This window comes from Oncorhynchus kisutch, linkage group LG13 (genome assembly GCF_002021735.2).
Source record: "Oncorhynchus kisutch isolate 150728-3 linkage group LG13, Okis_V2, whole genome shotgun sequence".
NCBI lineage: Eukaryota > Metazoa > Chordata > Actinopteri > Salmoniformes > Salmonidae > Oncorhynchus > Oncorhynchus kisutch.
The window spans coordinates 19155832-19179943 of record NC_034186.2 but is presented as its reverse complement, the minus strand read 5'-3'; the positions used below and the strand labels follow the sequence as shown (position 1 = coordinate 19179943).

Genomic DNA, 24112 nt, shown 5'->3' with positions numbered 1-24112 from the left:
AAGAGTAATTGAGAAAGAAAGAGATGTTACATTTGGGATGTAAAGGGCAAAGACAGTGGCAGACACATACAGTTACCTGTTTAAAGGTCTTACATCGGCTGTGGAGAGCGTGATCACACAGTCTTCCGGAACAGCTGGTGCTCTCATGCGTGTTTCAGTGTTATTTGCCGGTAGAAGTAATTTAGTTCATCTGGTAGGCTCGTGTCACTGGGCAGCTCTCGGCTGTGCTTTCCTTTGTAGCCTGTAATGTTTTGCAATCCCTTACACATTCGACGAGCGTCAGAGCCGGTGTAGTACGATTCGATCTTATTCCTGTATTGATGCTTTGCCTGTTTGATGGTTCGTCAGATTGCATAGCGGGATTTCTTATAAGCTTCCACGTTAGAGTCCCAATCCTTTATCTAGCCTTTAGCTCAGTGCGGATGTTGCCTGTTATCCATGGATTCTGGTTGGGGTGTGTACGTACAGCCACTGTGGGGACGACATCCTCGATGCACTTATTGATGAAGCCAATGACTGATGTGGTGTACTCCTCAATGTTATCGGAGGAATCCCGGAACAGTCTGTGCTATCAAAACAGTCCTGTAGCTTAGCATTTGCTTCATCTGACTACTTTTTTATTGATCGAGTCACTGGTGCTTCCTGCTTTAATTTTTGCTTGTAAGCAGGAATCAGGAGAATATAATTATGTTCAGATTTTCCAAATGGAGGGCGAGGGAGAGCTTTGTATGCGTATCTGTGTGTGGAGTAAAGGTGGTCCAGAGGTTTTTTCTTAATACTTATTGTCCACCAAAATGTGCAAATAAATTCATTAAAAATCCTACAATGTGATTTTCTGGATTTTATTTTCTAATTTTGTCTGTCATAGTTGAAGTGTACCTATGATGAAAATTACAGGCCTCTCTCATCTTTTTAAGTGGGAGAACTTGCACAATTGGTGGCTGACTAAATACTTTTTTGCCCCACTGTAACTCCTCCATTTCTATTCATAATATCATTAATAAATATAATACTTTAAAAAAAAATCTACTTCACCATCCGCCCATTTTATTGGTAAACTACACGGTAGTGTAAACACTGTATTTTTTTATGATTCAATACGTTAGGATAACTTGTTCTGAAACATTGCATGGATAAACATGCAAAACATTTGTGCTGTTAACCGTTAACTTGTCATAATTAGGTTTTAATTCAGAGAGGCTAGAAAAATGATGAGACTGTGCAGGGATCTAGATTGCGGACTTAAGAAAAAATACATTGACACTTTCGTTTTTATCCCCTGGATTTCTAAGCCCTTGATGTTCTTATTGGATCTCATTTTAATAGCTAGCATTTCAATGGCTATAATAAATAGATATGGAGACAACGGACAGCCTTGTTTTACTCCTCTTAAAAGCTCAATACTTTCTGAGAAGTAACCATTGTTTACTATTTTACATCTGGGGTTGCTGTACATAACTTTGATCCATTGTATAAGAGGTTAGAAGCATGTCTAATGACAAACCATCTAACTACTTAGGTAAACATATGAATTACCTGTTGCACAACGTTCGGCGCAGGTGTTGGTAACTGGTTCGCCATTCATATGTTTACCTAAGTAATATCCGTACATTATTGACCCGTGACTGACAATTTTGAAGTATGTTAGCTAAAACCTTAAAATGAGGTGAAGCCAGACCGTCTACTTAAGTAGGCAATAGAAAATAAGCCTGTCTACCATGTCATTGATTGGGTTAAGACAAACCGTCATTCCAAAACTAGCAGACCAATATCTGCACCTCCCTCTAAACCCTTCATGGAAAAAATTATGCCAAAACTCGCAATCGAAAAGACTGGCAGTGAAAGCAAAGAAACAGACATCGAAAGCAAAGATACGAGTAGCGTAACCAAAAGGTAAAATGTTGGCAAAATGTATTCAATAGGATTGATTGCTGGGAAAGTTTAACCAAAAACAATTTTTGCATTCATTGTCAAATATTTTTTTTTATAATTAGTTTTTCTCTCACTTTAAAATGATTTGCTTACAAGTTTTGGGGTTTTGCTTTTGATGTCTTATTTTTGTTTACAATTCTATACATTTTGCTTTCAATTGTTTGGTTTTTGATTTCAACATCCATATTTCACCCGTCCTTGAAAATATGTTTACATTCTCAACTTAATTTTTCATGTTCACTATTTATTTTATCTTGAATTCAATACATATGGAGGGAAATTGACCCCATATGTTCTTCAATTCCCTACCCTGTTGTAACAAGGCAATTTTCATTTTGTAGTGGGTTAGCATAGCTACGATTGGACGGGGCCTTCTCTCTGCTCTGCCACCAAAACGGTGAGCTCTTTGAAAATCAATTGTTTCCACCTGTTTGTCCGTCATCTTGAGATTACGTTTCATGAACACTTTGACTTTTTCCTCCGTTGACTGATAGTTTTCCTTTTCATCCTCCTTTATTCCCATTAGAACAATATTATTTCTCATACTTCTGCACTTTAGATCAAGTAATTTGGCTTTCCTTGTTTTATTTTCACACCGTAGCCTCTCTGTAGTGTCTTTAAGGGAGTCCACGGTAGTTTTCAATATCTTATTTTCCACTCGTATTTCTTCCTGATCCTCACAAGGCATCCCGATCTCTTTCTGCGAAACCTACATTTCCTTTTCCAGCGAATCACGGGGATCTGGGCCTGATAGGGCGTACGTAGTATATCCCTCACGTCCGACTCATTGAAGAAGAACTCCTCGTCCAACTTGAGGTGAGTAATCCCAGTTCTGATGTCCAGAAGCTCTTTCCGTTCAAAAGAGACTGTAGCAGCAACATTATGTTCAAAACAATTTACGGACAACGTGAAAAGACAAACAAAATAGCATGGTTGGTTCAGAGCCGATAAGACGGTAGCCCTACTCTCCGGAGCCATCTTGGAAATCGTTAGTTAGAGGACAAGTTAGTTAGAGGACCAGCTTGGCTTCCCTGTCTTTCATTCACCTAGGTAGCTCACTTACTTATTGTCACTTTACCCAGACGATGTGAAGATCTCTCTGTTTCACTTTTTCCCCACCCTCTCTGTTTCACTCTCTCTGCCTAAATGACTACCGCCCAGTAGCACTCAAATCTGTAGCCATGAAATGGTTTGATAGGCTGGTCATGGCTCACATCAACACCATCATCCCAGAAAGCCTGGACCCACTCCAAGTCGCATACCGACCCAACAGATCTATAGGTGACGCAATCTCTGTTGCACTCCACACTGCCCTTTCCCACCTGGACAAAAGGAACACCTACGTGAGAATGCTGTTCATTGACTACAGTTCAGCGTTCAACACCATAGTGCCCTCCAAGATCATCACTAAGCTAAGGACCCTGGGAGAAAACATCTCTCTCTGCAACTGGATCCTGGACTTCCTGACGGGCTGCCCCCAGATGTTGAGGGTGGGCAACAACACATCTGCCACGCTGACCCTCAACACAGTGTACATTTAACGGCATATTACAAATACAATTTGATTTGATTTGAATAGTCAGTTTTAACCAACAGCAACAGGTCAAATCAACTCAAAGTTAATTTGTCACGTGCACTGAATACACCTTACAGTGAAATGCTTACTTACAGGCTCTAACCAATAGCGCAAAAAAGGTATTAGGTGAACAATAGGTATGTAAAGAAATAAAACAACAGTAAAAAGACAGGCTATATACAGTAACGAGGCTATAAAAGTAGCGAGGTAACATACAGACACCGGTTAGTCAGGCTGATTGAGGTAGTATGTACATGTATAAATGGTTAAAGTGACTATGCTTAAATGATGAACTGAGAGTAGCAGTAGCGTAAAAGAGGGGTTGGCGGGTGGTGGGTGGGACACAATGCATATATCCCGGTTAGCCACTTTGCGGGAGCACTGGTTGGTCAGCCCAATTGAGGTAGTATGTACATGAATGTATAGTTAAAGTGACTATGCATATATGATAAACAGAGAGTAGCAGCAGCGTAAAAAGAGGGGTTGGGGGGGGCACACAATACAAATAGTGCGGGTAGCCATTTGATTACCTGTTCAGGAGTCTTATGGCTTGGGGGTAAAAACTGTTGAGAAGCCTTTTTGTCCTAGACTTGGCACTCCGGTACCGCTTGCCATGTGGTAGTAGAGAGAACAGTCTATGTTCTGGGGTCTTTGACCATTTTTAGGGCCTTCCTCTGACACCGCCTGGTATAGAGGTCCTGGGTGACAGGCAGCTTAGCCCCAGTGATGTACTGGGTCGTATGCACTACCCTCTGTAGTGCCTTGCGGTCAGAGGCCGAGCAGTTGCCGTACCAGGCAGTGATGCAACCATGCTCTCGATGTTGCAGCTGTAGAACCTTTTGAGGATCTCAGGACCCATGCCAAATCTTTTTAGTTTCCTGAGGGGGAATAGGCTTTCTCGTGCCCTCTTCACGACTGTCTTGGTGTGTTTGGGCAATTCTAGTTTGTTGTTGATGTGGACACCAAAGAACTTAAAGCTCTAGCAGTTAAGAGTGTTGGGCCAGTAGTCGAAAGGTCGCTGGTTTGATTCCCTAGCCGGCAAAGTGGAGAATTCTACCCTTCAGCCCTTGAGCAATGCAGCTAACCCCCAGCAACAACTGCTCCCAGGGCGCTGATGATGTGGATGTCATTCTGATTCAGAGGGGTTGGGTTAAATGCGCAAAACACATTTTTGTTGAATAAATTCAGTTGCGCAACTGACAAGATATCCACCTCTCTCTCTCTCTCTCTCTCTCTGTGGTATGAGGAACCGTAGGAATGTGTTGTTTTCACCAGGCCTCTCTCTGGTGTCTGGTAACCGACCGATCAGCTTGGCACCTACTGGGCCTGCTGCTTGACACATAGAACACAGAGCATAGCACATATGGGCAAAGACGCACATGCAAACAGGTGCACCCTGTGCAGATGCACATACAGGCAATCGTATACACACGCCGACAAACAGGTGCCTCTATATCTTACTGTATATGTAGTCTTGAGGTAGAATGATTACAAACTGTGCATGTCATGTTTTCTGTAAAAGTGAGTGTGTTTAGTATAGCTCCTGCCTGTGTGTGTGTGTGTGGTTATGGTCGTGTGTCTGTGTGTGTGTGTGTGTGTGTGTGTGTGTGTGTGTGTGTGTGTGTGTGTGTGTGTGTGTGTGTGTGTGTGTGTGTATGCCATTAGTGCTGGTGCTCATGTGACCAGCTAAGCTGCATCCCCGTCTCCCTAAGACTGAAAGAGAGATGGGGAGGGAGAAGGGACAAATGTCTTGGGACGTACCGAGTGAGAGTGAAGGACAGAGATTGTGGTAGACATATAAGCTAGGGAGATATTAAGCGGTTGGGTGGGAGCGATGTTTAGTCTCAAAGGTGCAGAAGAGTGTCTCTATTTCTGACATCACCCACGTAGCAATGGACTCAGAGGAGGGACGGTGGGAGGAGGAAAGAGGTGGAAGAGCAGAGAGAGAGTAGAATTAAGAATTAAGCTTTTGACTGACATACAATCACAGCAGGTAGTTAAAGGGCTATTCCACTACGGTCACACTTTATGAGCTGTCAGCACTTTGGTTTTTTTTAAAACTAAGGTAGACCGCTAGATTTGAAAGAGATAGACAGAAGAGAGAGAGAGAAAGACAGAGATACTGTATATATACTCCTTCCGTGGCCTCCAATTGCTCTTGAATGCAAGTAAAACTAAATGCATGCTCTTCAACCGATCGCTGCCTGCACCTACCCGCCTGTCCAACATCACTACTCTGGACGGCTCTGACTTAGAATACGTGGACAACTACAAATACTTAGGTGTCTGGTTAGATTGTAAACTCTCCTTCCAGACCCATATCAAACATCTCCAATCCAAAGTTAAATCTAGAATTGGCTTCCTATTTCGCAACAAAGCATCCTTCACTCATGCTGCCAAACATACCCTTGTAAAACTGACCATCCTACCAATCCTCGACTTTGGCGATGTCATTTACAAAATAGCCTCCAATACCCTACTCAACAAATTGGATGCAGTCTATCACAGTGCAATCCGTTTTATCACCAAAGCCCCATATACTACCCACCATTGCGACCTGTACGCTCTCGTTGGCTGGCCCTCGCTTCATACTCGTCGCCAAACCCACTGGCTCCATGTCATCTACAAGACCCTGCTAGGTAAAGTCCCCCCTTATCTCAGCTCGCTGGTCACCATAGCATCTCCCACCTGTAGCACACGCTCCAGCAGGTATATCTCTCTAGTCACCCCCAAAACCAATTCTTTCTTTGGCCGCCTCTCCTTCCAGTTCTCTGCTGCCAATGACTGGAACGAACTACAAAAATCTCTGAAACTGGAAACACTTATCTCCCTCACTAGCTTTAAGCACCAACTGTCAGAGCAGCTCACAGATTACTGCACCTGTACATAGCCCACCTATAATTTAGCCCAAACAACTACCTCTTTCCCAACTGTATTTAATTTTTATTTATTTATTTATTTTGCTCCTTTGCACCCCATTATTTTTTATTTCTACTTTGCACATTCTTCCATTGCAAAACTACCATTCCAGTATTTTACTTGCTATATTGTATTTACTTTGCCATCATGGCCTTTTTTGCCTTTACCTCCCTTCTCACCTCATTTGCTCACATTGTATATAGACTTGTTTATACTGCATTATTGACTGTATGTTTGTTTTTACTCCATGTGTAACTCTGTGTCGTTTTATCTGTCGAACTGCTTTGCTTTATCTTGGCCAGGTCGCAATTGTAAATGAGAACTTGTTCTCAACTTGCCTACCTGGTTAAATAAAGGTAAAATAAAATAAATAAAAAATAATGACGGGATGGTCTCCGCCCTAACAATGGAATTTGTTGTCTCAAAGGTGGGAAGGCAGGCGGTCTGCTTATTGGTCTGCTTGTTGCTGTATTTGCAGGAGTTGACTCTCTTTATTTGCCTCTTCCTCTCTGGTGTGACTGATATGAGGCCAGTTCTGTAGCCCCCTGAAGGGTTTGTTTGTCTCTCCTGACCTCCAGTGGTCAGGGAAGGAAGGGCAGGAGTAACCCCATGAATACTGTATATACTGAACAAAAATATAAACACAAAATGCAACAATTTCAAAGATTTGACTTAGTTACAGTTCATATAAGTGTCATGACGTTGCACTGTTGGTGAGGTTTATGACCCCCATGAATACCTTTCCCCATGAATACACTCTCCTCAGGGAGAGTGTGGCAGAGTCAAGGTTCAGACCTGAGCCAACTCCCCCTGTTTATCGTGAGGAGCCAAGGAGGAGACCAGAACCAGAGCCGGTGTTAGAGGTGAGCGAAGCAGAGACTGTGAAGGAGTTAATAGGGAAATTGGAGGAGAGAGTAATGATGGAGTTGCTAGTTTGGTGCTTTAGGTACGATATTTGTCCAACGGAGCGTGTCGGGGATTTGATGGCACCTGGGTCAGCGCTCCATACTCGTCCTGAGGTGCGTGTTAGTCGGCTGGTGAAGTTGGTGCCAGCCTCACGCACCAGGCCTCCTGTGCACATCCTTAGCCTTGCACGTCCTGTGCCAGCACTGCTCTCAAGATCTCCAGTACGCCTTCACGGTCTAGCCCATCCTGTGCCACCTCCACACACCAGCCCTCCGGTGGCAGCTCCCCGCACCAGGCTTCCTGTGCGTGTCCTCGGCCCAGTACCACCAGTGCCAGCACCACGCATCAGGCATACAGTGTCGGAGCCTCCCGCCTGTTTAGCGCAGCCAGAGCCTTCCTCCTCTACAGCGCTGCTGGAGTCTCCCGCCTGTTTAGCGCAGCCAGAGCCTTCCTCCTCTCCTGCGCTGCAGGAGTCTCCCGCCTGTTCAGTGCTGCCAGAGCCTTCCTCCTCTACAGCGCTGCTGGAGTCTCCCGCCTGTTTAGCGCAGCCAGAGCCTTCCTCCTCTCCTGCGCTGCCAGAGTCTCCTGCCTGTTCAGCGCAGCCAGAGCTGTCAGTCTGCATGGAGCAGCCAGAGCTGTCAGTCTGCATGGAGCAGCCAGAGCTGCCAGTCTGCAAGGAGCTGCCAGTCTGCAAGGAGCTGCCAGTCTGCAAGAAGCCGCCAGAGCTGTCAGTCTACATGGAGCAGCCAGAGCCGCCAGTCAGCCAGACTCTTCCAGATCTGCCAGTCAACCAGACTCTTCCAGATCCGCCAGTCAACCAGACTCTATCAGATCCGCCAGCCAGCCAGGATCTGCCGGATCCAATTACCTGCCTGAGCTTCCTCTCAGTGCTGAGCTTCCTCTCAGTGCCGGGCTTCCTCTCAGTGCCGGGCTTCCTCTCAGTGCCGGGCTTCCTCTCAGTGCCGGGCTTCCTCTCAGTGCCGAGCTACCCCTCAGTGCCGAGCTACCCCTCAGTGCCGAGCTACCCCTCAGTGCCGAGCTTCCCCTCAGTGCCGAGCTTCCCCTCAGTGCCGAGCTTCCCCTCAGTGCCGAGCTTCCCCTCAGTCCCGAGCTTCTACCTCAGTCCCGAGCTGCCCCTCAGTCCAGTGGGGTCCTTGGTGAGGGTTATTAGGCCTAGGTCGGCGGCGAGGGTCGCCAATCAAAGGACGCGTTACAGGGGGACTAAGACTTGGTTGGAGTGGGGTCCACGTCCCGAGCCGGAGCCGCAACCGTGGACAGACGCCCACCCAGACCCTCCCCTATGGGTTTAGGCGTGCGGCCGGGAGTCCGCACCTTGGGGGGGGGGGGGGTTCTGTCACGCCTTGGTCTTAGTATTTTGTGTTTTCTTTATTTATTTGGTCAGGCCAGGGTGTGACATGGGTTTATTTTGTGGTGTGTTTTTGTATTGGGGTTTTAGTAGGTATTGGGATTGTGGCTGAGTAGGGTTGTCTAGCAAAGTCTATGGCTGCCTGAGGCGGTTCTCAATCAGAATCAGGTGATTATCGTTGTCTCTGATTGGGAACCATATTTAGGTAGGTGTTCTTCATGATGCTCTCTGCGCTTTTAACGGACCTCTGAGACTATCACAGTGCAGGTGCATTTATACGGAGACTTGATTACACACAGGTGGATTGTATTTATCATCATTAGTCATTTAGGTCAACATTGGATCATTCAGAGATCCTCACTGAACTTCTGGAGAGAGTTTGCTGCACTGAAAGTAAAGGGGCTGAATAATTTTGCACGCCCAATTTTTCAGTTTTTGATTTGTTAAAAAAGTTTGAAATATCCAATAAATGTCGTTCCACTTCATGATTGTGTCCCACTTGTTGTTGATTCTTCACAAAAAAATACAGTTTTATATCTTTATGTTTGAAGCCTGAAATGTGGCAAAAGGTCGCAAAGTTCAAGGGGTCCGAATACTTTCGCAAGGCACTGTAATTAGTATATTTGGATAGAAAACACTCTGACATTTCTAAAACTGTTTGAATGATGTCTGTGAGTATAACAGAACTCATATGGCAGGCGAAACTGAACTGTCCCTCACTTTTCTCGCTCTTTACTGCAGCAGCTGATTTGTTTTTAGACGTGGCTTGTTACTGCTCGCAATCTCAGGATTGTGACACCTGACTGGAAGCTTTTGAAGTGTCTCGGATGTCACACAGCAATTCCTTGCATCCCCCTCCACACACCCCCACACCCTTTCCTCACCCCCTCCACAGCCCCTCCTCACCCCTTAACACCCCCTTCACATTTCCTTCACCACCCTCCTAATATATATATATTCTCGATATAAAGTATATATGGGCCCTGGCTATATCAGGAATAAGGTGCTATTTGGGACGTATACATAGTATCATCTTCTGGGCCTCTAATGTTTAGGCACTCTGGTGGAGAGAATGGCGGTATAGATGACATGCTATGTGTGTGTATGATCACACACACACACACACACACACACACACACACACACACACACACACACACACACACACACACACACACACACACACACACACACACACACACAGTAGTTGGAGATGACATCATACAATATGAGATTTACATTTAAGCCCTTCTCTGCATTATTGTCTAGGAGACGATCTGTCCATCATGACATGACAACCATGTTTCAGTCATGATGGCAACCATCATGACAACAAACACATGCATCTGTTAATGTGTAGTGAAACATACAATTCCACTTTTGCTATCAGAAATATGTTGCTGTATACTATATATGTTATATAATACATGCATGGAATATGAACCAATAGCTTTCACAGATCCTTAAAGCATTCTGGCCATACGTGCAAATTGTTGGTAATAGAAGGTGCAAACAAACGTGCCAATCTACAGATGTAGGATCTTAATTTGATCACCCTGTTGCAGGAGAACTTTCCTGCAATGCAGGACATTTAAACGTGTAGTGTATTTGAGGTTTAAAAGGGATTCTGAGGTTTGTCATTTCCATTGTGTAATTTCAGACTTGAACATTATGAAAAATTTATCGACCAATACAGTCGTGACATCAAGTTTTGAGAATGACACAAATATTAATTTCCACAAAGTTTGCTGCTTCAGTGTCTTTAGATATATTTGTCAAATGTTACTATGGAATACTGAAGTATAATTACAAGCGTTTCATAAGTGTCAAAGGCTTTTATTGACAATTACATGAAGTTGATGCAAAGAGTCAATATTTGCAGTGTTGACCCTTCTTTTTCAAGACCTCTGCAATCCGCCCTGGCATGCTGTCAATTAACTTCTGGGCCACATCCTGACTGATGGCAGCCCATTCTTGCATAGTTAATGTTTGGAGTTAGTCAGAATTTGTGGGGTTTTGTTTGTCCACCCGCCTCTTGAGGATTGACCACAAGTTCTCAATGGGATTAAGGTCTGGGGAGTTTCCTGGCCATGGACCAAAAATATTTATGTTTTGTTACCCGAGCCACTTAGTTATCACTTTTGCCTTATGGCAAGGTGTTCCATCATGCTGGAACATACATTGTTCGTCACCAAACTGTTCCTGGATGGTTGGGAGAAGTTGTTCTCGGAGGATGTGTTGGTACCATTCTTTATTCTTTTGGGGCAACATTTTGAGTGAGCCCACTCCCTTGGCTGAGAAGCAACCCCACACATGGATGGTCTCAGGTTGCTTTACTGTTGGCATGACACAGGACTGATGTTTTTCTTGGAGAGAAGTGGCTTCTTTGCTGCCCTTCTTGACACCAGGCCATACTCCAAAAGTCTTCCCCTCACTGTGCGTGCAGATCCACTCACACCTGCCTGCTGCCATTCCTGAGCAAGCTCTGTACTGGTGGTGCCCCGATCCCACAGCTGAATCAACTTTAGGAGACGTTCCTGGTGCTTGCTGGACTTTCGTGGGCGCCCTGAAGCCTTCTTCACAACAATTTAACCGCCTCTCCTTGAAGTTCTTGATGATCCGATAAATGGTTGATTTAAGTGCATTCTTACTGGCAGCAATATTATTGCCTGTGAAGCCCTTTTTGTGCAAAGCAATGATGATGGCACGTGTTTCCTTGCAGGTAACCATGTTTGACAGAGGAAGAACAATGATTCCAAGCACCACCCTCCTTTTGAAGCTTCCAGTCTGTTATTCGAACTCAATCAGCATGACAGAGGGATCTCCAGCCTTGTCCTCGTCAACACTCACACCTGTGTTAACGAGAGAATCACTGACATGATGTCAGCTGGTCCTTTTGTGGCAGGGCTGAAATGCAGTGGAAATGGTTTTTGAGGATTCAGTTCATTTGCATAGCAGAGGTACTTTGCAATTAATTGCAATTCATCTGATCACTCTTCATAACATTCTGGAGTATATGCAAACTGCCATCATACAAACTGAGGCAGCAGACTTGGTGAAAATTAATATTTGTGTCATTCTCAAAACGTTTTTCCACGACTGTACAGAAATTCCATTAATTAAAATCCACATAATAATGAACATTTCCTGTTGCTACAGGATTATTTTCCTGCTTTAGCAAACGGGCTCAAATGAAGATCCTACTTCTGTATTTCCCCTGTCTCTTCTCTTTCCATCGCTCCTTTCTCTTTACATTCACTGTCATATCATTAAAATGTAAGACCAGAGTGTTGTTGCCCAGTTTTCAATGAGAATTTAAAGTGTATGTCTCCTCCTCTCTCCCTGTCAGCTGAAGGACAATGGGATGAGGGATGGAAAGGACAAGGTCAAACTCAGCCTGAAAGGCCTGAAAGCCCAGAAGAAGAAGAAGCCTCCACATGCATCAGGTAACAGAGATAAATACAACATCTTCACCTCAACTTGTAACACAATAAAGCAGTCAAATAAATAAAATAGAGCAGCAGTCCTTCTTTGGTAATAGATGTGTAATGAGGGGTGCTTTGGCAATAGATGTGTAATGGGGGTGCTTTGGCAATAGATGTGTAATGGGGGTGCTTTGGTAATAGATGTGTAATGAGGGGTGCTTTGGTAATAGATGTGTAATGAGGGGTGCTTTGGTAATAGAGGTGTAATGAGTGGTGCTCTTTGGTAATAGATGTCTAATGAGGGGTGCTTTGGTAATAGATGTCTAATGAGGGGTGCTTTGGTAATAGAAGTGTAATGAGGGGTGCTTTGGTAATAGATGTCTAATGAGGGGTGCTTCTTTGGTAATAGATGTGTAATGAGGGGTGCTTCTTTGGTAATAGATGTGTAATGAGGGGTGCTTCTTTGGTAATAGATGTCTAATGAGGGGTTCTTCTTTGGTAATAGATGTCTAATGAGGGGTGCTTCTTTGGTAATAGATGTGTAATGAGGGGTGCTTCTTTGGTAATAGATGTGTAATGAGGGGTGCTTCTTTGGTAATATATGTCTAATGAGGGGTGCTTCTTTGGTAATAGATGTCTAATGAGGGGTGCTTTGGTAATAGATGTCTAATGAGGGGTGCTTCTTTGGTAATAGATGTCTAATGAGGGGTGCTTCTTTGGTAATAGATGTCTAATGAGGGGTGCTCTTTGGTAATAGATGTCTAATGAGGGGTGCTTCTTTGGTAATAGATGTGTAATGAGGGGTGCTTCTTTGGTAATAGATGTGTAATGAGGGGTGCTTCTTTGGTAATAGATGTCTAATGAGGGGTCCTTCTTTGGTAATAGATGTGTAATGAGGGGTGCTTCTTTGGTAATAGATGTGTAATGAGGGGTGCTTTGGTAATAGATGTGTAATGAGGGGTGCTTCTTTGGTAATAGATGTGTAATGAGGGGTGCTTTGGTAATAGATGTGTAATGAGGGGTGCTTCTTTGGTAATAGATGTGTAATGAGGGGTGCTTCTTTGGTAATATATGTGTAATGAGGGGTGCTTCTTTGGTAATAGATGTGTAATGAGGGGTGCTTTGGTAATAGATGTGTAATGAGGGGTGCTTTGGTAATAGATGTGTAATGAGGGGTGCTTTGGTAATAGATGTCTAATGAGGGGTGCTTCTTTGGTAATAGATGTGTAATGAGGGGTGCTTTGGTAATAGATGTGTAATGAGGGGTGCTTCTTTGGTAATAGATGTGTAATGAGGGGTGCTTCTTTGGTAATATATGTGTAATGAGGGGTGCTTCTTTGGTAATAGATGTGTAATGAGGGGTGCTTTGGTAATAGATGTGTAATGAGGGGTGCTTTGGTAATAGATGTGTAATGAGGGGTGCTTTGGTAATAGATGTCTAATGAGGGGTGCTTCTTTGGTAATATATGTGTAATGAGGGGTGCTTTGGTAATAGATGTCTAATGAGGGGTGCTTCTTTGGTAATAGATGTGTAATGAGGGGTGCTTCTTTGGTAATAGATGTGTAATGAGGGGTGCTTTGGTAATAGATGTCTAATGAGGGGTGCTTCTTTGGTAATAGATGTCTAATGAGGGGTGCTTCTTTGGTAATAGATGTGTAATGATGGGTGCTTCTTTGGTAATAGATGTGTAATGAGGGGTGCTTTGGTAATAGATGTCTAATGAGGGGTGCTTCTTTGGTAATAGATGTCTAATGAGGGGTGCTTTGCTAATAGATGTCTAATGAGGGGTGCTTCTTTGGTAATAGATGTGTAATGAGGGGTGCTTCTTTGGTAATAGATGTGTAATGAGGGGTGCTTTGGTAATAGATGTCTAATGAGGGGTGCTTCTTTGGTAATAGATGTCTAATGAGGGGTGCTTTGCTAATAGATGTCTAATGAGGGGTGCTTCTTTGGTAATAGATGTCTAATGAGGGGTGCTTCTTTGGTAATAGATGTGTAATGAGGGGTGCTCTTTGGTAATAGATGTCTAATGAGGGGTGCTTCTTTGGTAATAGATGTGTAATGAGGGGTGCTTCTTTGGTAATAGATGTCTAATGAGGGGTGCTCTTTGGTAATAGATGTCTAATGAGGGGTGCTTCTTTGGTAATAGATGTCTAATGAGGGGTGCTTCTTTGGTAATAGATGTCTAATGAGGGGTGCTTCTTTGGTAATAGATGTCTAATGAGGGGTGCTTCTTTGGTAATAGATGTCTAATGAGGGGTGCTTCTTTGGTAATAGATGTCTAATGAGGGGTGCTCTTTGGTAATAGAGGTGTAATGAGTGGTGCTCTTTGGTAATAGATGTCTAATGAGGGGTGCTTTGGTAATAGATGTCTAATGAGGAGTGCTCTTTGGTAATAAATGTGTAATGAGTGGTGCTCTTTGGTAATAGATGTCTAATGAGTGGTGCTCTTTGGTAATAGATGTCTAATGAGTGGTGCTCTTTGGTAATAGAGGTGTAATGAGGGGTGCTTTGGTAATAGATTTGTAATGAGTGGTGCTCTTTGGTAATAGACATCTAATGAGGGGTGCTTTGGTAATAGATGTCTAATGAGGAGTGCTCTTTGGTAATAGATGTCTAATGAGTGGTGCTCTTTGGTAATAGATGTCTAATGAGGGGTGCTCTTTGGTAATAGACGTCTAATGAGGGGTGCTTTGGTAATAGATGTCTAATGAGGGGTGCTTTGGTAATAGATTTGTAATGAGTGGTGCTCTTTGGTAATAGATGTCTAATGGGGGTGCTTTGGTAATAGATGTGTAATGAGGGGTGCTTCTTTGGTAATAGATGTGTAATGAGGGGTGCTCTTTGGTAATAGATGTCTAATGAGGGGTGCTTCTTTGGTAATAGATGTGTAATGAGGGGTGCTTCTTTGGTAATAGATGTCTAATGAGGGGTGCTCTTTGGTAATAGATGTCTAATGAGGGGTGCTTCTTTGGTAATAGATGTCTAATGAGGGGTGCTTCTTTGGTAATAGATGTCTAATGAGGGGTGCTTCTTTGGTAATAGATGTCTAATGAGGGGTGCTTCTTTGGTAATAGATGTCTAATGAGGGGTGCTCTTTGGAAATAGATGTGTAATGAGGGGTGCTCTTTGGTAATAGAGGTGTAATGAGTGGTGCTCTTTGGTAATAGATGTCTAATGAGGGGTGCTTTGGTAATAGATGTCTAATGAGGAGTGCTCTTTGGTAATAAATGTGTAATGATTGGTGCTCTTTGGCAATAGATGTCTAATGAGGGGTGCTCTTTGGTAATATATGTGTAATGAGGGGTGCTCTTTGGTAATAGATGTGTAATGAGGGGTGCTCTTTGGTAATAGATGTGTAATGAAGGGTGCTCTTTGGCAATAGATGTGTAATGAGGGGTGCTCTTTGGTAATAGATGTCTAATGAGTGGTGCTCTTTGGTAATAGATGTCTAATGAGTGGTGCTCTTTGGTAATAGAGGTGTAATGAGGGGTGCTTTGGTAATAGATTTGTAATGAGTGGTGCTCTTTGGTAATAGACATCTAATGAGGGGTGCTTTGGTAATAGATGTCTAATGAGGAGTGCTCTTTGGTAATAGATGTCTAATGAGTGGTGCTCTTTGGTAATAGATGTCTAATGAGGGGTGCTCTTTGGTAATAGACGTCTAATGAGGGGTGCTTTGGTAATAGATGTCTAATGAGGGGTGCTTTGGTAATAGATGTGTAATGGGGGTGCTTTGGTAATAGATGTGTAATGAGTGGTGCTCTTTGGTAATAGATGTCTAATGGGGGTGCTTTGGTAATAGATGTGTAATGAGGGGTGCTTTGGTAATAGATGTGTAATGAGGGGTGCTTTGGTAATAGATGTGTAATGAGTGGTGCTCTTTGGTAATAGATGTGTAATGAGGGGTGCTTTGGTAATAGATGTGTAATGAGTGGTGCTCTTTGGTAATAGATGTGTAATGAGTGGTGCTCTTTGGTAATAGATGTCTAATGGGGGTGCTTTGGTAATAGATGTGTAATGAGTGGTGCTCTTTGGTAATAGATGTGTAATGAGTGGTGCTCTTTGGTAATAGATGTGTAATGAGTGGTGCTCTTTGGTAATAGATGTCAAATGGCAAATAAAGGCAAATAAAGTTGTTGATTGGGTGAATCTACACCAAAGCATGATTTTTTTGCTCTGTTTGTCCCTCCACAGACTCTGTAGAGACCCTTCTTCTAGACCAGGTGGAGAAGCTCAACAGGCAGAATGCTGAACTTTCCCATGGTAACGGGGTGGTTCTGGACATGCTCCGCGCCCCCGTCGTCCAACCAGAGGACCTAGAGGATCTAGAGGGGGAGGAGGAGGAGAAGAGGAGAAGCCCTGAACGGGTGGAGGAAGAGGAGGGGGATATATTTGGTGAATCTGAGGAAGAGGAGGGTAGGGAGGAACAAGTTGGAGAGGAAGAGGTGGAGAAGAGAAGGGAAGGAGGGGAAGAAGTTGAGTCATCATTGTCACCAGAACCTCTAGAAAGGTACCTTTTGAAATTCAATCTTTTGACATTACTATGACTGTAAATTGCAACTTCTGTATACTGTACACTTACCAAAGTAACTACTTGCTAATTACTTAACATAATTAATAGTTGATTTGATATTTGTTTGATGTTGGTTTGTTATTTAGCTCTGAAGAGTTAGGTGAAGTGGCCGCCAGCAGTCACAACCGTGTCACAGAGGAGGACCTACTGAAAGATGACCTGAAAAAGAGCAGAGTGGAGGAGAGGAAAGAGGAGGATGAAGAGGGAGGAGTACCTGAGGGGGTAGAGCATCAGGCTGCCCAATCAAAGGCAGAGAAGATGAAGGGGGAAGAAGAGGTGGATGATGGACAGCCAGAAGAGTACATCATTGGTGAGGTTCACCAAACACAGAAATGCAAACTGACAAAAGTTTGAAAACAAAACAGGAAGCTAATTTGGACTTCTGTTGCAATTGTGGCAACATTCCTAAAATAAAATATAGTAATGACGTAACTTCTGTAAATAAAGTCTCTTGATATTATCCTGGGTTGGCAAGCAGGCTGAAAAACTGTCAGAAACCCTAACGACTACTCTGTCTTCCTAGTCAGTCACTCACCACACAGACCACATTACTTAACCACACCTTGCATGTTTAAACGTTACAAACATGTCACAGCTGGCAAATTGGATAACGAAATGCTGGCATGAGACAGTATGAGCCGTTTGGTTACCAAGACAGAACAGACACTAATCTCCTGTATGCTCCCTATCCACTCTGTCACCTCACTCTATTTCCATTATCCCTCCCTCTCTCTCCATCATCTCAGACTTTACCCCTCCGCCAGCAGCCCCCTTTGACCACCGCATTGTGACTCCAAAACCTCACCAGATTGCTACCTTCTACGCCATTAACAGAGACGAGGTCCTAGGAGGGTGAGTCAGGAGGAGAGAGAGAGAGAGAGAGAGAGAGAGAGAGAGAGAGAGAGAGATGGCCAATAATAGAGAGATACAACAGGTAGGGGATTCAGAATACACTCACAGTTCAATTAGACCCTCAAACACTCACTACACTAAAACCCCCACCCTCAGCTCTCATAACACCACAGTCAGGCAGTTTATTTTTTACTCCACAGTATGTGAAACTCAAACACACATGCTCACACACACACACACGCATTTGAAATAATTTACTTGAATACACCAATCACATTTACAAAAAAAGGATCCAAATAGTTCGAAGGTCCCTGTCTGCATGGCACTCAAGGGTACAGAAAGCACCTCCTTCTCCAAACAGCTAGGCAGCTATGCTGCCCAAAACAGCTGAAACAGAGCAGTACCTACAGTGGGCAAATTCTATGTCCTAGTTTTTGTCAGGCCTGCAATCTGGAGGACACACACACACACATACACACTCCCCCCTAGCTGTAATGATGCAATATGCTTCAATATGCTTTATGGCATTTTATGGCATTGAGGGATTCCAAAATACAATAATTTGTATATACACCATCTACCAATACAGATACAGTGGCAATGCTAGTTAACCCTGTCTTCTGCATCTGGCTACAGGTTCTCATCCACATAACATCTTATGTCATCTTGGGCAATACACCTATGAAAGAATCTTTTGGCATCCCTGGCAATCTTCTGCAGATATGTCCAGGCATCCAGCATTCATTGCGTCCAGGACGGACATTTGATCATGTGGATGGTGGTCATAAAACTTCCACCTCCATGAGGAAAATAATTCCTCTATGGGGTTGAGGAATGGAGAGTAAGGTGGGAGGAAAAGTGACATCATCCTGAGATGGGCTGCAAACCACTCTGTGACTGCACAGGAGTGGTGAAATGCCACATTGTCTCATACAATTACAAACGTTGGCCGATTTCGCCTCCCTGCAACCCTTTCCTCACCTGGCACAACCCTTCCATAGAGGTCATCCAGGAATGTAATGAGACGCTCAGTGTTGTATAACAGCAATTCATCAGAGGATATTGCTGCACACATTGTGATGTTGTCACCCCTCTGGCCCGGGACGTCCACTGTGGCTCTTTTCCCAATCACATTTCTTCCTCGCCACCATGTTTCGGGCCAAGTTGAATCCAGCCTCATCCACAAAGATGAATATGTGGGTTGTTTGCCTGGCTTCAATCTCCATGACTCTCTAAAATAAATCCACACGACAACATAAGAGTCAGGGTATTACGGTAGTTTACATTATACCTAAAAACATGCCGCACTGTGCCTCTGCCCTGTTTGGTTTTGTTCAAAACTACTTCTGTATTTCATAGTCATCTTACCTGGACATATTGGTCCCTGAGTTGCTTTACTCATTCAGAGTTCCTCTCAAAGGGGGACAGTGTACAACTGCTTCATCCTGACTTGAAGTTGTTTCAGGACTCTAGAAATAGTTGTTATGCTTACATTGTGAATATTTCCAAATGTAATGTTCTCTGCCAACGCTCTGTTCCCGAATCTCTGTGAGTTTTATGCCATTGTTTCTGATGACCATACAACAATTGCAGTTTCCTGCACAGCAGTGAAAATCCCACCTGTCCCGCCTGTGGGAGGTAACCGTTGGGTCCTAAGCAGAAATACCATAACAATTACAGACAAGTGGGCTTGGAAGCTTTGATCATTTTACTTCTTTAATGTGCAGTCAGATGCCCTTGCAGAATGCACATTTTACCTGTTGTTTCGCTGGAAATTTCTCATAATTGATGCCACTGTTGAGTGTTGCCGATTTGGCTGCACTCTCAGACCATCCTCTCTCATTGATAGACCATGATTTATTACATGATCAATTATAATAGCCCTAATCTCATCTGAGACTACAGCTCTTGATCTTCCTCTCAGTCTTCTTCCACCACGCATACGTACTCCTCTCCCAGCCACTCTTCTTCCTCTGTCAACCACTCTTCTTCCTCTCCCAGCCACTCTTCTTCCTCTGTCAACCACTTCTCTATCTCTGGCTGGGTCCATGTTTACATTACAGTACATCATTATTCCTAAGATGTCCCCTTCTGTATAGACGGTAATACAATTGAAAGACTAACACCTGGGTAGGTGTTCAGCTACAATGGCAATCAGCTGTGGATGGTCTAATTGTTTTGATAGTATTTCATTTTGTAGATTTCCCTCCCTGTGTGTGTGTATTTCATTTGGAGTATATTTCAATACGGTATTACTGTAGAAATGTAACAAATTGCTGTCTTATTAAATGTTGTGTTATGTTAGGTTTTGAACTTAAGTTGAACAGTTTTGAAAAGAGCATGTAAACATGTGCAAATTGGCCTGTAGGTACATAGAGTTTTGGTGGTGTTTGTGTCTGAGTGAGAAAATAATTCATGAAATTTGAAAGATGTAGTCATTGAATGCATTTTGTGCCAAAGCAATGAACAATGATCCACAGTTTAGCCCAGATAGACTGATGTTGTGCTCACTGTGTGAAGAGTTTTGAAAAAGTGAGAGAGAGAGAGAGAGAGATCTGTGAGTGTGTATACCATCCCTACAATGACAAACCAATTAAAGAATGATATAGAAGAGTAAACATTACCATAATGTTATTGTTAACTTAGCTTTATTGTACGTTGAGGCAAAAAGGACAGGGTGTTATAAAGCATCACTGTTATTCATCTCGGCCGCCAGAACCAAAGCAGCTCCTCAACTTTAATGTTAAGGCTGTCACAAGAGACTACACTGTTTCTGAACTTGTTTCTCTGCATTGGATGCTGGGATCATAGGGGACGTTTTGGACAAGTCCACAAATGTGTGGAGAACTCTTCTGGACTGACTCTGGCTGCCAAGATGATCAAGGCCAGGAGCCAGAAAGAAAAGGTAAGGATCATAGTGATTGAAATGTGAGACCTGAAACAGAAGCTTGATTATAGCTGCTTCCCAGAGCCACCCTATTAAGTGCAACAGGGCCCTGGTCAAAAGTAGGGTAAACTACATAGTGAATAGGGTGTCGTTTGGAACAAGCCATCAGATGTACAGTATGTACAGTATGTACAGTATGTGTCCAATGTCCCCACCATCATTAAGATGGATGGATATTTTATCATAGCACATAAGTAATAGAATACCATTTTAAAGTAGCTTTATCGCCCTCATATCCACTGCACATGTGGCAGTGTGTCAGAGTCAGTCTCATCTTATGCTTCCTATGGTCAGCTGAGATAAGATAGTCGTCAGGTGTCTGTGGCAGTGCATAGCTGGATGAGTACGTTATCATGTCAGATATTCACAAAGTAGTTTTCCCACCAATGCCACGGCCAAAGCCATAGCTGGCTCAGGTTGCTGTGTGGTACTGTAGGTCTCAATAACCAACCCCGTTGGCACTGTCTGTGTGTGTCTGTTTCTGTGTCTGTTGCTCTGTCTGTCGTTCTAATGTTGTCCTGTTTCCCAGGATGTGGTGAAGAATGAGATCCAGGTGATGAACCAGCTGAACCACGCTAACCTTATTCAGCTCTACGCCGCCTTCGAATCACGCCACGACATCATCCTCGTCATGGAATAGTAAGTCCCTCCCTCCCTGTGTGTGTGTATTTCTCCTCTCTACATTACACCATATGTCTACTCTTTAAATCCCATTGTGGGACTGTATTTCTCTCTCTCTACTGTAGTCTATGATGACTGACTGTCTCTCCTCTCCTCTCTATGTAGTGTGGATGGCGGGGAGCTGTTCGACCGGATCATAGATGAGAACTACAATCTGACAGAGCTGGACACAGTGCTGTTTATCAGACAAATCTGTGAGGGACTACAGTACATGCACAGGATGTACATCCTGCATCTAGACCTCAAGGTAGGACAGGACTCACCCTAGCTCTCTACTTTCAACTCCTCAACAATCTGTCACTCTGTTACTTTCTCGCTCGCTGCCCCCTTCTCTGTCTCTCCCTCACTCTCTCACTGTCCTATTGTTTTATGTCTGTTTCTATTGCAACCTTCCCCATTGTACTTTTCAACACTTTAGCTTTCTATAGCTATAGCTCTATCTCCATCTTCCTGTCATTGTAGCACAATAGCTTAGGGATGATGCTAATAATTGCATGCTGTTATTTCCTTTGTCTCACTGTTTTGGGTTCTTTAATATCCTTTCCTAGCCCGAGAATATTCTGTGTGTGAGCAGAGCCACAAACAAGATCAAAATTATTGACTTCGGGCTCGCCAGGAGGTAAGTTCAATTACCAGTGGTTCCTGGCTTGATACAGGGCAGCAAGTAGCCTAGCGGTTAAGAGCGTGCCCAGTAACCGAAAGGTCGCTGGTTTGAATCTTCAAGCCGACTAGGTGAAAAATCTCTCGAGGTGCCCTTGAGCAAGACACTTAACCCTAATTGCTCCTGTAAGTTGCTCTGGATCAGAGTGTCTGCTAAATGACTAAAATGTCATTTACTTTTCTCTCTTTCTCAGGTATAAGCCCAGGGAAAAGCTGAGGGTGAACTTCGGAACGCCTGAGTTCCTGGCTCCGGAAGTCATCAACTATGAGTTTGTCTCATTCCCTACAGACATGTGGAGTCTGGGGGTCATCACTTACATGCTGTGAGTCCTGATATCCACAACCATTACATTACTGGGGGTCCTGATATCCACAACCATTACATTACTGGGGGTCCTGATATCCACTAACCGTTACATTACTGGGGGTCCTGATATCCACAACCATTACATCACTGGGGGTCCTGATATTCACAACCATTACATTACTGGGGGTCCTGATATCCACAACCATTACATTACTGGGGGTCCTGATATCCACAACCATTACATTACTGGGGGTCCTGATATCCACTAACCGTTACATTACTGGGGGTCCTGATATCCACTAACCGTTACATTACTGGGGTTCCTGATATCCACTAACCGTTACATTACTGGGGGTCCTGATATTCACTAACCATTACATTACTGGGGGTCCTGATATCCACTAACCATTACATTACTGGGGGTCCTGATATTCACTAACCATTACATCACTGGGGGTCCTGATATCCACTAACCATTACATTACTGGGGTCCTGATATTCACTAACCATTACATTACTGGGGGTCCTGATATCCACGAACCATTACATTACTGGGGGTCCTGATATCCACAACCATTACATTACTGGGGGTCCTGATATCCACTAACCGTTACATTACTGGGGGTCCTGATATCCACAACCATTACATTACTGGGGGTCCTGATATCCACAACCATTACATTACTGGGGGTCCTGATATCCACAACCATTACATTACTGGGGGTCCTGATATCCACTAACCATTACATTACTGGGGGTCCTGATATCCACAACCATTACATCACTGGGGGTCCTGATATTCACAACCATTACATTACTGGGGGTCCTGATATCCACAACCATTACATTACTGGGGGTCCTGATATCCACTAACCATTACATTACTGGGGGTCCTGATATCCACTAACCGTTACATTACTGGGGGTCCTGATATCCACTAACCGTTACATTACTGGGGGTCCTGATATCCACTAACCGTTACATTACTGGGGGTCCTGATATCCACTAACCGTTACATTACTGGGGGTCCTGATATCCACTAACCGTTACATTACTGGGGGTCCTGATATCCACTAACCGTTACATTACTGGGGGTCCTGATATCCACTAACCGTTACATTACTGGGGGTCCTGATATCCACTAACCGTTACATTACTGGGGGTCCTGATATCCACTAACCGTTACATTACTGGGGGTCCTGATATCCACTAACCGTTACATTACTGGGGGTCCTGATATCCACTAACCGTTACATTACTGGGGGTCCTGATATCCACTAACCGTTACATTACTGGGGGTCCTGATATCCACTAGCCGTTACATTACTGGGGGTCCTGATATCCACTAACCGTTACATTACTGGGGGTCCTGATATCCACTAACCATTACATTACTGGGGGTCCTGATATCCACTAACCATTACATTACTGGGGGTCCTGATATCCACAACCATTACATTACTGGGGGTCCTGATATCCACTAGCCATTACATTACTGGGGGTCCTGATATCCACTAACCATTACATTACTGGGGGTCCTGATATCCACTAGCCATTACATTACTGGGGGTCCTGATATCCACTAACCATTACATTACTGGGGGTCCTGATATCCACTAACCATTACATTACTGGGGGTCCTGATATCCACTAACCATTACATTACTGGGGGTCCTGATATCCACTAACCATTACATTACTGGGGGTCCTGATATCCACTAACCATTACATTACTGGGGGTCCTGATATCCACTAGCCATTACATTACTGGGGGTCCTGATATCCACTAGCCATTACATTACTGGGGGTCCTGATATCCACTAGCCATTACATTACTGGGGGTCCTGATATCCACTAGCCATTACATTACTGGGGGTCCTGATATCCACTAGCCATTACATTACTGGGGGTCCTGATATCCACTAGCCATTACATTACTGGACCTGGGGGTCCTGATATCCACT

General features: G+C 43.8%; 1 protein-coding gene across 4 annotated transcripts in view; it reads left to right on the top strand.

The window, feature by feature from the left end:
- mylk4b (myosin light chain kinase family, member 4b) overlaps window positions 1–24112 on the top strand; it is a 55840-nt gene that overhangs the window by 24726 nt on the left and 7002 nt on the right. For all 4 annotated transcript variants that reach the window (XM_031785737.1, XM_031785738.1, XM_031785739.1 and 1 more), the window contains 9 exons: window positions 12049–12145; window positions 16323–16638; window positions 16788–17011; window positions 17448–17553; window positions 20365–20458; window positions 21030–21139; window positions 21287–21428; window positions 21730–21800; window positions 22036–22164. In XM_031785737.1, coding sequence (XP_031641597.1) covers window positions 12049–12145; window positions 16323–16638; window positions 16788–17011; window positions 17448–17553; window positions 20365–20458; window positions 21030–21139; window positions 21287–21428; window positions 21730–21800; window positions 22036–22164 — 1289 coding nt within the window. The remainder of the gene's footprint in view (window positions 1–12048; window positions 12146–16322; window positions 16639–16787; window positions 17012–17447; window positions 17554–20364; window positions 20459–21029; window positions 21140–21286; window positions 21429–21729; window positions 21801–22035; window positions 22165–24112) is intronic.